This window comes from Furipterus horrens, unplaced genomic scaffold (assembly GCF_987537825.1).
Source record: "Furipterus horrens unplaced genomic scaffold, mFurHor1.1.pri manual_scaffold_3, whole genome shotgun sequence".
Taxonomy (NCBI): domain Eukaryota; kingdom Metazoa; phylum Chordata; class Mammalia; order Chiroptera; family Furipteridae; genus Furipterus; species Furipterus horrens.
In genome coordinates, this window is record NW_028327173.1 from 206,310,157 (window position 1) to 206,322,544 (window position 12,388).

The 12,388-nt window shown below is 44.0% G+C and overlaps 1 protein-coding gene across 1 annotated transcript in view; it reads right to left on the reverse strand.

Moving 5' to 3' along the window:
- ATG2B (autophagy related 2B) overlaps positions 1 to 12,388 on the reverse strand; it is a 62,026-nt gene that overhangs the window by 25,377 nt on the left and 24,261 nt on the right. Inside the window, exons 13-20 of the mRNA XM_090271368.1 lie at positions 12,256 to 12,348; positions 11,698 to 11,886; positions 9,767 to 10,040; positions 8,227 to 8,329; positions 6,513 to 6,708; positions 6,080 to 6,222; positions 1,026 to 1,186; positions 315 to 487 (exon numbers count right to left, since the gene is read on the reverse strand). Coding sequence (XP_090127494.1) covers positions 315 to 487; positions 1,026 to 1,186; positions 6,080 to 6,222; positions 6,513 to 6,708; positions 8,227 to 8,329; positions 9,767 to 10,040; positions 11,698 to 11,886; positions 12,256 to 12,348 — 1,332 coding nt within the window. The remainder of the gene's footprint in view (positions 1 to 314; positions 488 to 1,025; positions 1,187 to 6,079; positions 6,223 to 6,512; positions 6,709 to 8,226; positions 8,330 to 9,766; positions 10,041 to 11,697; positions 11,887 to 12,255; positions 12,349 to 12,388) is intronic.

Below are 12,388 nucleotides of genomic sequence, written 5' to 3' on the forward strand. Positions count from 1 at the left end.
TAAAAACTGGACGACTACATGTGGTCTCTTCTGCCCAACGAGTCCCTGGACTTCGCCCTCCTTTACAACGGACGCCTTCCTAGGTAGCAGCTCAGGGCAGAGCCAGCACGTGTCTTCCAAAAGCAGGTGTATTTAATGTTTGCCTTTGATCTGCAACGCAAGGCAAAGTGCCAAAGGTGCGGTCTGTCGCCCGGAGGTGCCTCGGAAACCCAAACTTCCTCAGTCACTGAAACCACTCCGAACTACCTCAGTGACTGGGTGTGTTATCACGGCAGACTGAAAATAAGATGCACTTAAGATTTACAAATCCTCACCTTGACATCTGTAAACACTGCCATTAGCCCGTGATTAATACTCAGAAGAACGGAGAGGAAACTCTGAGAGTTTTTGCTCTGAGAGTCGAGTTTTTTTTTCCTACGGGAACGGTAGTTGGGATCCAGAGTAGAAAAATACTGCAGTGTCTCCTCCTCAGATCCACTTTCCTCATCTATGAGAAATAAACGTCACAATTACACGATTCAGATAGCTTATGAAAAAAAGTAGCAACTTGGACAGTTTCACAAGAGTATTTATACATTTTACAGCCTGTTTAGTTTTACAAAGAATCTGGCATGACAATAAAAATGTACCTGCTATGTCTTTTCACTTTACCACTGAACTTCAGACAATGTATATATTATCACTATACAGATAACATTTAATAACAATGTTCTCAATATACAGATAGAAATGGGGAAATAAAGAACTTATATGCACAATCCATGGACATGAACTAAGGTGGGTGTTATTGTTGGAAGGAAGGGTAGTACTGGGCAGAGGGGAGCAAATGGAACAGAAATTGGGACAACTATAACAACATAACCAATAAAATATACTTAAAATGAAAAATAAAAAAAAAGAAATGGGGAAATATAGAATATTAAAAGATATTATAAAATATAAATGAAAAACATCATCAATTAAAAAGGCTACTACTTTATTGATAATCCAGGCACCGACATCAGAACAAATTTAAAATATTTTACCATAGTGAACTGTCGTAGACTTAAATGGACTAAAGCTGTCTTTGTTGAAGGTATTGATCAGCTGACTGGCTACTGAAAGCCCAATACCATATGAAATATTTTCAAGAGTCTCCACTGGTGAAGGAGCTGTTGGTTCCCACAGCAACAAGTCATTAAAGATCCTATAAAGACAAAGGTGAAAAATAAGTACATAATTCCTAGTTTATCTGAAGGCAAACTAAAGAATATCCCGTTTAGGAATCAATTGCATGAATAATAATTTTTCTAAATGGTGAAATAGAAATGGGATTCTACAAGATTCTTTTAATATATCAATTACATTCATATAATGAAAAAATAATTGATATGGCTATAATGCAGGATAGTGAGAAAGGAATTCGTACAATTAGATTCCTAATTAGATACCTGCCTAGTTTTACCTGTGTTACAAGCATCAAATTACATACATCTAAATGCATTATAAAGAACGAAGTTAATGAAAAAAATTTTTTAAACGGAAGAACAAAAGGAAGATGTTCACATATGTGAGACACTCTGTGAACTGTAACAGAACAAGCATGGTCTCACTTGACCCTTGCACCCATCCTGTGGGGCAGCCAAGAGAGAGAATCCTTACTCTCGCTTTACACTTGAAGAACCTACCCTCCAAAGGTTAAGTGACTTGCCCAAGGTCACACAGCTAGTTAGAGGGAGAACTGGGATCATGGCCAGCTCCCAGTGCATTTTGCCACTGCTCACTCTCTCTAGGGTTATCTGCTTTTTCCCTCTTCACCAGAAAGCAGATTCATTGGGAAGACTATATGAGATGTAGAATGCATACAGAACAGGAAGTAAAGAAAGGAAATTTTTTTATTTTTTTAATAGTTTTTGAGGGAGAGAGGAAAGGAGAGAGAAACATCGATTTGTTGTGCCACTTACTTATGCATTCACTGGTTGATTCTTGAACGTGCCCTGGCTGGGGATGGAACCCGCAACCTTGGAGTATCAGGATGACATTCTGATCAACTGACCTACCTGGCCAGGGCCAAGGAAGAAAATCTTTCTAACTAGCAAGGTAGCCAAGTCAATACCGGTGACTAACGGGGTGACAGGTGTCAAGCTAGGCTACGACAAGTCCTACTTTTTAAAAGAACTAGTTGTCACTCATCACATGTCCTTCAGCCCTCTCCTTCCCCTCGTCACCCGTCTGTGTTTTCATGAAAACGAAGACTTTTCAGTGTCCCACACAAGACCGTTGGTTAGACTGGGAGCCGTAGCGTCTCCTTGACACACACACAATTGAACCACAGCACCTGTAACATGTCACTGATTTTCTTGTTTCCCAGACTCTGTGCCCAGCAAACTGGCCCTGACAGAGCAGGCAGTGGAGCTCTGATGAGGCAGCACCAGGGAGTGACACACATGGAAGGGTTTCCAGAGGCACGGGCTCATGGTAAAGCCTGGCGTGAGTACACGCAAGACACCATGCGGTGACGCAGCCTGGGCCCCTTCCTGCCAGAAGTCGCTTGTCTAGGAACTTCCCAGGCCAATTCCTGAGCTCCTAAAGCCCTAGGAAGTATAAACCAGGACTGAGCACTGAGACTCACGGGAGACTGTCATCCCCACCCAAAGGACCCTTTCTGGGAGCATCTTTAGGTGAAAGACACCAGAGACAGAGGGCAGAAACATGTCCCATCTCAGACACACTGACAGCCGTGCCCCCACACTGCGCCATGCTCATCAGACTCGCTGCTTCCTGGGCGCTTTTATGAAAACAAAGTTTCAGCCCAGATCTTAGTCTCAATCCCCGCGCAAATGAGGAAGGTGTAAAAATGAACTTTCTCAGGAAACGCTTTTCCTTCACCTTATTCCCTACAACCATTCTCTTGTCTTCTGTAGATTAAAATAAAACCTGGAGTTCATGGTATATAGTTTCATATGATTTTACTCTTTTCCCTATTTATACTTTGGTCTAAGCACAGTCTTGGTATCATTAAAACTATAAAACATTGGGTGAAGTTTTTATCAAGAAAGAAAACACAAGATATTTAAGGACACATCACCATGATTCCATGGCTGCGAGCCTAAAACATAATAGAAGCTCAATAAATACTTAATAAAAACAATTAGAATTCTTTTTGGTATTCTATTCTAAAGGACCTTTAACACAGAAAAAATTGTCACGTACCTGAGACTGTCTTGTTAAAAAGAGCTAGTTGGCCAAGGCCCTAAAGGAGTAAACCAGTGTGTTTCATGTATGTAGTAAAGATGGAGTCGGTTATAATCCTGTTCAGAGAGAGTTTTTAAAGGGCATTTAAAAGGACATCACGGAGACATCAGCAGAACCTGAATGGGATCTGAGGACGAGACAGCAGTACCGGGCAACATCAATGTCCCCGTTTGGATCGGCGGACCGTGGCCAGGCAGAAAATGCCCTTGTGTGTGGGAAATGCGCACGGGCTCCCGGCTGCGGGGCACGAGGTCAGCAACCCCCTTTCAAATGGGTCAGGGAAAAAAGTCCTTTTTGCTGTACTTGCAACTCCTCTAAGTTTAAAAATGTTTAACACTTTTAAAATAATATTAAAATTTATAAATACATACTAGGCCAAATAAGGGGCAAAGAATTCATACCCTGAGGAACTTAAGATATGTGACTCCTTATATACAGTGGTCCCTCACTTACCGCGGGTATTATGTTCTAGAACCACCCCACCCCCACGGTAGGTGAAAATCCGCAAAGTGGGAACCTTACACTTATTTTAGTGTTTATATATATTTTAAGGCTTTATAAACCCTTCCCACACACTTACAAACAGTTCCCAGTCCCTTATTAACCTTTCCCACACTTTTATAAGCACTACTTATGTTCTTAAACATATTCTACACTCTTAAACCTACATAACCTTAACAACATACGTGTACAGTACCGCAAAATCCTGCGATAGAGAAAAATCTGCGATAATGAAGTATATTTTTAAAACCCCCGCGACACAGCGAGGCCACGCTAAGTGAGCCGCGGCGCAGAGAGGGGCTGCCGTAATCCACAGCGTGAGGGAGCCCTTTAGGACCTCCATAATTCTAGGGCCTGGGGTGCAAGTGGGCAGAGTAAGGCAGACCAGAAACTCTGTTAAGCAATCCCCACCTCACCAGCCCCCCAGATGAACAGACACTGTGCAGGCCCCTGAGGTGAGCACCCACGACCTCCGCTGCCACACTGGCGGGTGCCTCCCCACGCCAACCGCCGGCTGCTGGCACGGGCTACTCCCAGCACAGCTGAGAGCCGCGCCCACACGCTGGGCTCTGTGTCTGGCACATTCACCGTGGGTCAGCGGCGTCTGGCCTCCAATCTGGTCATCCCGGCTGTATTTATTATTGTAAGTGTGGTTTAATTAAACGTTGCGCTAACTGGTACCTTCTGAGCATACAGACTGAGGTGGAAAAAGTCTTACAACCTAGCACTCAGCACTCAGACTGCTTTGAAACTTTTTTTTTTTTAACTCCACTTTAAAGAAACTAAATCTGAAAATTGTAGACAAAGCCTTTTAGGTATACATGATGCAAAAATTCCAACCAGTGACTCATACTAAAAAATAGCCTTTTTCCTATATTGTAAAAAGAAGTGGTAAAGGAACATATTTCTAAATGGCATGTTTGAGGTACGTATCACGGCTCTAATGTCCCAATTTAACCAATAACCAAACAACAGAGAAAGAAAAAAAATGGATGAAGCCCCTCTGACCTCTGGGCTGGACCTTGAACTAGTCATTTGATTTTGCTCCGTCTCCTTGGCCTCGCCCATTTGTAGGCTCCTAGCAGACATTCCTCAGGTATAAAATAGGAGAATACCTAGAGATCAGTAGTTTCCAAACTTTAGATCATACGTAAACCCTAATAGTTAAAAAATTATGGATGCTCTTTAATATAAATTTATAAATTATATGCAACTATTATTTATAAATTATGTATACTATAAAGTAAAATATATAAATTTTTAAAGTTTTTTTGAAGTTAAATAGAAGCACTAACATTTCTTCCTATAATAAATGGACTGTCCTGGGAATCTCATCTTCAAGAAAATTGCAGTAAAAAAATCCTCCTGGAACTTAATTTTCTGATTTTAAAACCAAGAGTCTGGGTCCCTGGTGGTCAGTGAGGAGACCCAGCTTATTACTAACAGTCCGGGAATAAGGGGCCTGTGATATCTGACACCCAGTAACCCTACAGCAGAAATGACGAGCTGAAGTCCCTGAGGACGCCAAGAAGTCAGGATAACTCGCCCACATGCAGGAAGCTGGTGACAGCAGACACCAGGCCACCCTGATCTGGAACCGCACGGAGCGCCTTTCAGGGACACTGAAGGGGAGTCCCTCCGCGGGCAGGAATGACAACAGTAACAGGTGACTACTGAGTGCTTACAGTGTGGCAGCCCCTGTTCCCAGAACTCCCAAGGGTTGTACCACCTGGTCCTCCCAACAGCCTGCGGGGCCACCAAGTGTCGCCTCTGTTTCCCAGCGACGGGGCTGGCTGCCCGAGGTCTCCCCCGGCGGTGGTCTTCACCTCGAGAATGCCATTTATTTCAACACATTTTCTTGGAATATATGTTTAATGGGCTTTAAATATACTAAATTTAAGTTTTTACACAGAAGTTTGTAAGTTAGAGTTTATATTTTCTAACGAGGTCCTTTTGCAAACTCTGAGAACGCACGCCCCTTGTACAAGGCCTCCAGGGTTCTGAGTCCACGCCAGGACCTGCTGGGTTGCCACACAAACACCCCCCGGCTCTTTCCACATCGCTGCACACAGAGAAGGGGTGTTTGCACAGCACCCGTGGCGAGGCGGCACCGGGCAAAGGGAGTACGTCTCCCACACAAGGAGCGCGGTGCCAGACACACTGGTCAGGACACTCCACGGACAACAGCGCCCATGACAGTCACCGCTCCATCAGCAGCACCACAGAGCGCGCTGCGGTGGGAGGCCATGCCGGGGCAGAGACGGCACAGGGGGCACAGGGGGCAGGGGGACAGGGAGGCAGAACTGCTCATCCCAAAGGGTCAACTCAGTGTGTTTAAACTCACCTGTTATAAAGCTTCTCATAAAAGCTTTTATTAGGTAGCGTTATATGAATAGTGGGCAACGTAAGTTCCAGAACGTAGTGAGAATTGCTGATTGCTTTATCCTGGAACTCTGTCATTTCTACAGGGTCTCCTGGCATCACCATCTAAAACATGAAAGTTTAGTGTCAAAAAAAAAAATCAAATAACCATTCTATGTTTAAAATAGTAGTTGCATCTTCTTAACTTAGGCATACAACTTGGTACGTCAGCAAGTAAGTGAGCATGTAACTTTTAACTTCTAACCAAGAAAAAATAAAAGATATTATTCAATCTTAGAGCGAAAAAACTAGCACAAATAGAATATAAGTTTTTTGGTTTTTTTAGAGAAGATTTAAAACCCCTGCTACGTGACAGAGGACAACCCCTCCGTGGCTTGCTCACGCTCGTATTTTACCTGCTCATTTTCAAACATGACTCTGCGCGAGGAAAAGGGAGAAGGGGCCGGTCTCCTAAGGTCACACACGTCCTTCAGGGAATGAGCACCTCCTTCCTCCTCTTCCTGAAAGTGGCCCTCGCCCTCCTCCTCTTCCTCTGCTGCAATTCTCTCCAGGATGGAATGCATGGCCAGTGGGTTTACTTTCAGCACGATTCTGATAGCAAAGACAATTTTAAAAATCAAGATCTACGAATAAACTACAAAACTTTACCTTTCATGCAAATTGATCCAAAGACCACTGATTAAGTCATTCGTGGTGGGATTCAGCTTCTCTGCAAAGTCTAATTATATCTGATCTACCCCACTTCTGGGTGTGTTATAAACTTTAAAAAGTGTGGAATTGGTGAGACAAGTAAATAAAAGAAAAGCCTTAACACTTTATTCTCAGCTAACTGAAAATCTGATCTTTTAAGGATTCAAAGATCAACTTTAAATTTCATGTTTAAAAATCACCTTTCAGCAAGTTTCCCCTAAGAACTCCATGTGTTCTCACTAACCCCGACGCCTCCGCATGCAGCCCGTTCCGCTGTTACAGGGCCCCTGTGTCACAGAAATGGTTCCCGCGGGAAAGGAGAGGCTGATCGGGGAATGCTTTCAGCTCTGCGACAACAATCTTTTCCTTTAGGGTTCTCAGTCACAAAAGGCTGAGGCCGTCCTCTGCGGGCACGCCACCAGCCCAGGGCTTTGCAGTCTCCCTCTGAGCATGCCAGCCCCCCGTCAGGAGGGAGCGTAGCATCCCAGCTAGGATGGACATCTGTGTCGCATCTACCATGGCTTTGTCTGTTCCCTGCGCAGGTGGTACCAGTTGGCCCTAGTTACAAACTGTCACATCTGCTTCCTAACTTAGAGATACCCTGATATAAACCGTGCTTCCAGATTACGTAACTGAGGCAGGAGGAAAGCTCACGCTCTGGCTCCTGCGGCTTCCGGCCAGGCTACTGGCACACCTGTCCTGAGAGCCTGACAGCCTGATACGCAGGTGACAGGTAAAGAGGGAAGGCACGGGAATGGCACAAAAAAGATCACTTTTCGAGAGGCTTCAAAGGCTTAGTTTTCAATGTAATAATGGGTCACTGTTATAAGTAAGCTGAGTCCTTTGAAACACAGTGCAAGCCCATGACAAGGCTACCGCACCCTAACACATGGCCACAGCCCCCCCACACACCCCCCCAGGCAGTGGCTCTCCGCGGCCGCTGCACACCGGAGCCACCTGGCAGGACTTGTAGGCCGCACTGATGCCCAGGCTCTCCCGAGAACCAATTATTTGTAAGAGCTCCCAGATCTGAAAAACACGGTTCCACAGCATCACTGGTCACCAAGTCCACTTGACAACTAACCAGATGGTGCCCTGTGCCATCTCCTCTCCTGCAGCCTTGAGCTGTTTTCAAAATGATCAATGAGTCTTTGGTCCCCTGACTTCAACAAGGAGACTTGGGGACTGAGAACGCACCCTACGCTTCCGTCCCTCACACCTCACAGGCACCTTTCATGAGCAGTTCTCAGGATGGTGTTTTTATTTCACTTGTCCATCCTCCTCTGGTTTCTCTCGTCAAGGCTGGGTATTTTTAGCTTAAATTTAATAGTCAAAATGATGGTTAAAAAGACTACAGTAATTTACTTTTGGGAGGAAAATCCCATTAAATATACGTGTCATATCCCTCAGCTTACTCACCGTGGCCAGTCAAAGTCGTCGGACGATGTTGCGTCTCCGTCTGCTCCACTGGACACGTGGAAAAACTTGACAGACGGCTCTCCTTTATCTTCCTGGAACGACCCTAATAAAACAAGGCGGATTCACTGAAATGCACTTATTCCCGAGGGCCGAAAGGTACTCTCCTCCTTAGGGGAGCAGGGATCCTCGAAATCAGGAACATAATGCAACAGTGAGCTCTCCGGCATTGACTCATTTGTTCCCGTGTCTAGTATACGTGTGGGGACACAGAACGAGCAGATAAATTACAGACGCTGCTTTCTGTTCATACTCAGACTTTTAAGTACCAATGCTTAATGGGTCCAGACATGATCACGACGGTAAATAGAGCAGGTGCCGCTCACTGAGTTCCCCTAATGGTCGTTCTTCATGAAGGTTCATGCAGTGAACCCAGGAACACAGAGATAATGACATGTCCTAAATATCGATTTTGTATCAAGCACCGCAAGAATTACCTCTGTTCACAATAACCCTACATGTCTCTTCATTCCATTTTACAAAGACTGACTTTCCTCCAGAATAATGAGTTCCTTACCACTGCAGAGAAGGAAAGATTAGACCGCCCCAAGTGCCCTTTCATGAGTCACAGTTGGCAACAATGAGTTCTCAATATCTCTAAGAATGTGTAAAACTCAGAGAGAAGAAGGGAAGGGAAACTCAGCATCTCTTTCCAGAGTGGGCGGTGAGCAGAGACTGGGGAGGGTGGGAAGGTGTGAGCAGAGGGGGGAGGGGCAGAGGGGAGGTGTAGTGGCACAGGCAGGTTGTTATGAAATCACACACACACACACACACACACCCCAAAATCAAAATCTTCCCGAGTTCTTCGTGGACTGGATTCATTCTAAGTGCACATATACTCTTCATCAGCTGACAGAAGCAAAGTAAGACAGAAAAACTTAGAACAGGTTTCACAAAGAAATGTCACAAGACAGTGGTATGATGACAAAAAGCTCCAGCTCCAGTGTCAGACCTGGGTCTGAATCTCGCCTTTGCCACTTCCTGCTACATGACCTTGGAAGGTCCCTCTTCTTAGGTCTACAGATCCCTCACACAAATGCCAGGAATGACTGAAGTAAGAGGCCTACACAATCGTGATGACTAAAGGAGACAGGCGCGCGTGTGAAGCGCTCAGCGCAGTGGCTCCCGCAGCGGCTCCCGCAGCGCGATGCTCCGACCGATCCGACCGCGGTCGCCAGCAGCCCTCCCCGCACGCAGGGGGAGGCACGGCAGGGGAGGATGGCACAGCAGCGCCACGCGCCCCTGGGGAAGAGCAGTTCTGACAAAGTGAATGAATCATCGTGCTTAGTAATTTCTTTTCAAAAAGGGACCCGTGTCACCTCTTTGTACACTACACTGGAAAAGAGCTGCTGCTCCTGTCCCCTAACCTAACGTCCCCTAGCGGGTTCACCCTCTGCAGCTGTGACGCCCGTCCCGCGCCCCCGGCCTCCGGAGCGGTCGCGCATGCACAGTCTGGCGCCTCCACAGGCACATTCAAGCTTACCAACTAGTTCTCTAAAGGTAAGTTCCAGTTTAACTTGTTCCGGGGTTGAGCCTCCTATAAATTCAGTCTTAAATTCCAGATCGGTGAATGCTAAATGAAGAATCTCCTTCTGAAGCGACTTCTTAAACCACGGTCCTCTTTCTTGGTCTGATCGAAGATCAGGTATTGGGAAGCGAACAGAAAGGTTTAATGCTGGCGTGGCGACTTGGACTGATATCCGACAATTTGCAGGATTATGTGAGTCATCTAGAAACACTTCAGTGAAAGCTTTGTGCTAAAACACAAAACATCCAAAATAGGTCAAATGTTAAATTAAGCAAATAAATATAAACATTAGTATTCAACATTATAATATATATACTCACAGTTTCCTCACTCAGTATAATACAGTAAAATACAATTCAAAATAATCACCACCACATTAGTTTAGCGCAATGAAATCTGAAAGTCCAACAGCTATTAACAAAAGCAGAACTACTGGCAAAAGGTAAATCCTCGTATAAAAAAATGAATAAATAAAAATAAAAGCTGAACCAAAGTGAAGACTCAGGCACAACAGATGCATAAATATTTAAGAATAACATGTAAATTAGCTTATCAACAAATTCAAGTGAAAAATCACTCTAGTAGCCAACATCCAACTTGAAGGTTTTATCTACAAACACGCTACTTTAAAGACTCAGTGTGAGTGTGAGATCCGGTGAATCACGCCGGCTGCGAAGGCCCACCCCTGCCTCGTTCTGCATTTCCAGGACTAATCCCAGAGGCTGGCAAGTCATAGGTTCTAAAGAAACACTGACTCAGTGACTGACTGAGCTCCCAAGGGTTGGACCCCATTGAATGGCTCTCAGAAACCAAAACACATATGCGCCGTTTTACTCGAAGCCATGTTAGGATAGAAAGTTCAAAGAAAATGCCCTTCAGACAAAAGCCTACTTCTGTTCTTTCTCTAACACGTATAGAACACGCAGCTCTACTGCAGGGCACACCATCGTGACGTCAGCACAAACAGCTGCCATGCCAACACGTCTGTGACGGACAACAGACACAGACACTGGCTTCGGCAGAACTTAAAATAACAAGCAACTGGCGACAAAAAATAAAGACCACCAAAGTACAGAATTAATGATGTGAACACCATCACTAATCGAAGAAGCAAATAAAGTAAAAAAATATACATAGCTTTTCCCTTTTCTTCTCAACTTAAGTTTTCTCTGTTCCTGCTCCTACAGCCCAAAAAGTGCCAATAGAGTTTCTGCAAATCTGACTTATTTGATTTGCTTGGAAAAGACAACAGGCACCAGATCTAAGTAAAAAGGATATAACGTGATACTCAGTAATACAATCCAATAAACTATGTTCCCATTTTCAAAGGTGTATCTTACATGAGCTACATGTTATGGGTGGCTCAAGTACTTTGTGAAATGTGTGAATGAACTTCTGTGAATTATTGTAATCACAATATTCAGATAACACAGAAGAGGAGAGGAAATCTAATTCTATCGCTCTAACGTAATTATTGCTACCAGGTGGTGTACTTCTACCCATTCTTTTTCTGTATGTCAATTTTATTCACAGTGTGGTAATGGAAGTTACTTCTTCATGAGCCTTCTCACCGCACCATCGGCATAACCATCATTTAAAATAGGTGCGCGTGCTAGGGGGAGAGAGTATAAGGGGACTAATTGGTAATGGAAAAATACATACAGTAAATATATTTTTAATAAATAAAATAGGTGCATAGAATTTCACTCAGTAGATTAACAAAACTTATTTAGCTATCTAATATCCAGACATAAATCACATCTCCATTTTTTCATGATTACAAATAATGCTGTTTTCATAATTTGTGTGTACGCTCGGAAATAATCCAAATAAGCCTATTAGCTAGCAGTAATTCTGACTCGCATTTGCAGCTTTTGAATACTCACCAGACTATTATGCTTGTTATATGAAGTGTACATGTGAGACGCCATCACCTCTGCTGTGGTGAGTTTCTGCGGCTGCAATAAGGAATTTAGCCTGTCCACAATACTGATATCCAGCTCACAAAATACTGGATTTAATTTAATCTGTAATTCTGCCTTCTGAGGAACAGAACTAAGTCTTGCTTGATTGCCCTTTAAAAAAGAAGAAAAGCAAAGCAAAGCATTAATATGATCACTAACGATACTATAAAACTAGCCCTGGCTGATGTGCTCAGTGGATTGAGCGCCAGGCCTGCAACCCAAAGGTCTTCGGTTCCATTCTCAGTTTGGTGCACGTGCCTGGGTTGCAGGCCTGGCCCTCAGTGGGGGGCATCCGAGAGGCAACCGATTAATGTTTCTCTCACACGTAGATGTTTCTCTCCCTCTATTTCTTCCTCCCTTCCCCTCTCTCTGAAAATAGTTTTTAAAATGCTATAAAACTAGGTTAAAACCTTCCAATTGTGACAAAATATATATCAAATGAAAATTTATAGGTGGTAGTCACAGAAAAAGACCTCTTACCTGGGGCCCTTTATTCTCAGAGTGCTTATAATGAAGCTGAAGACACACAGGGGAGTGGGAATCAGTTTGTTCTTTGGAATGGAACATCAAAAGCTTAAAACCAAAGATGAAAATAAATGTAAAATACTAAGTT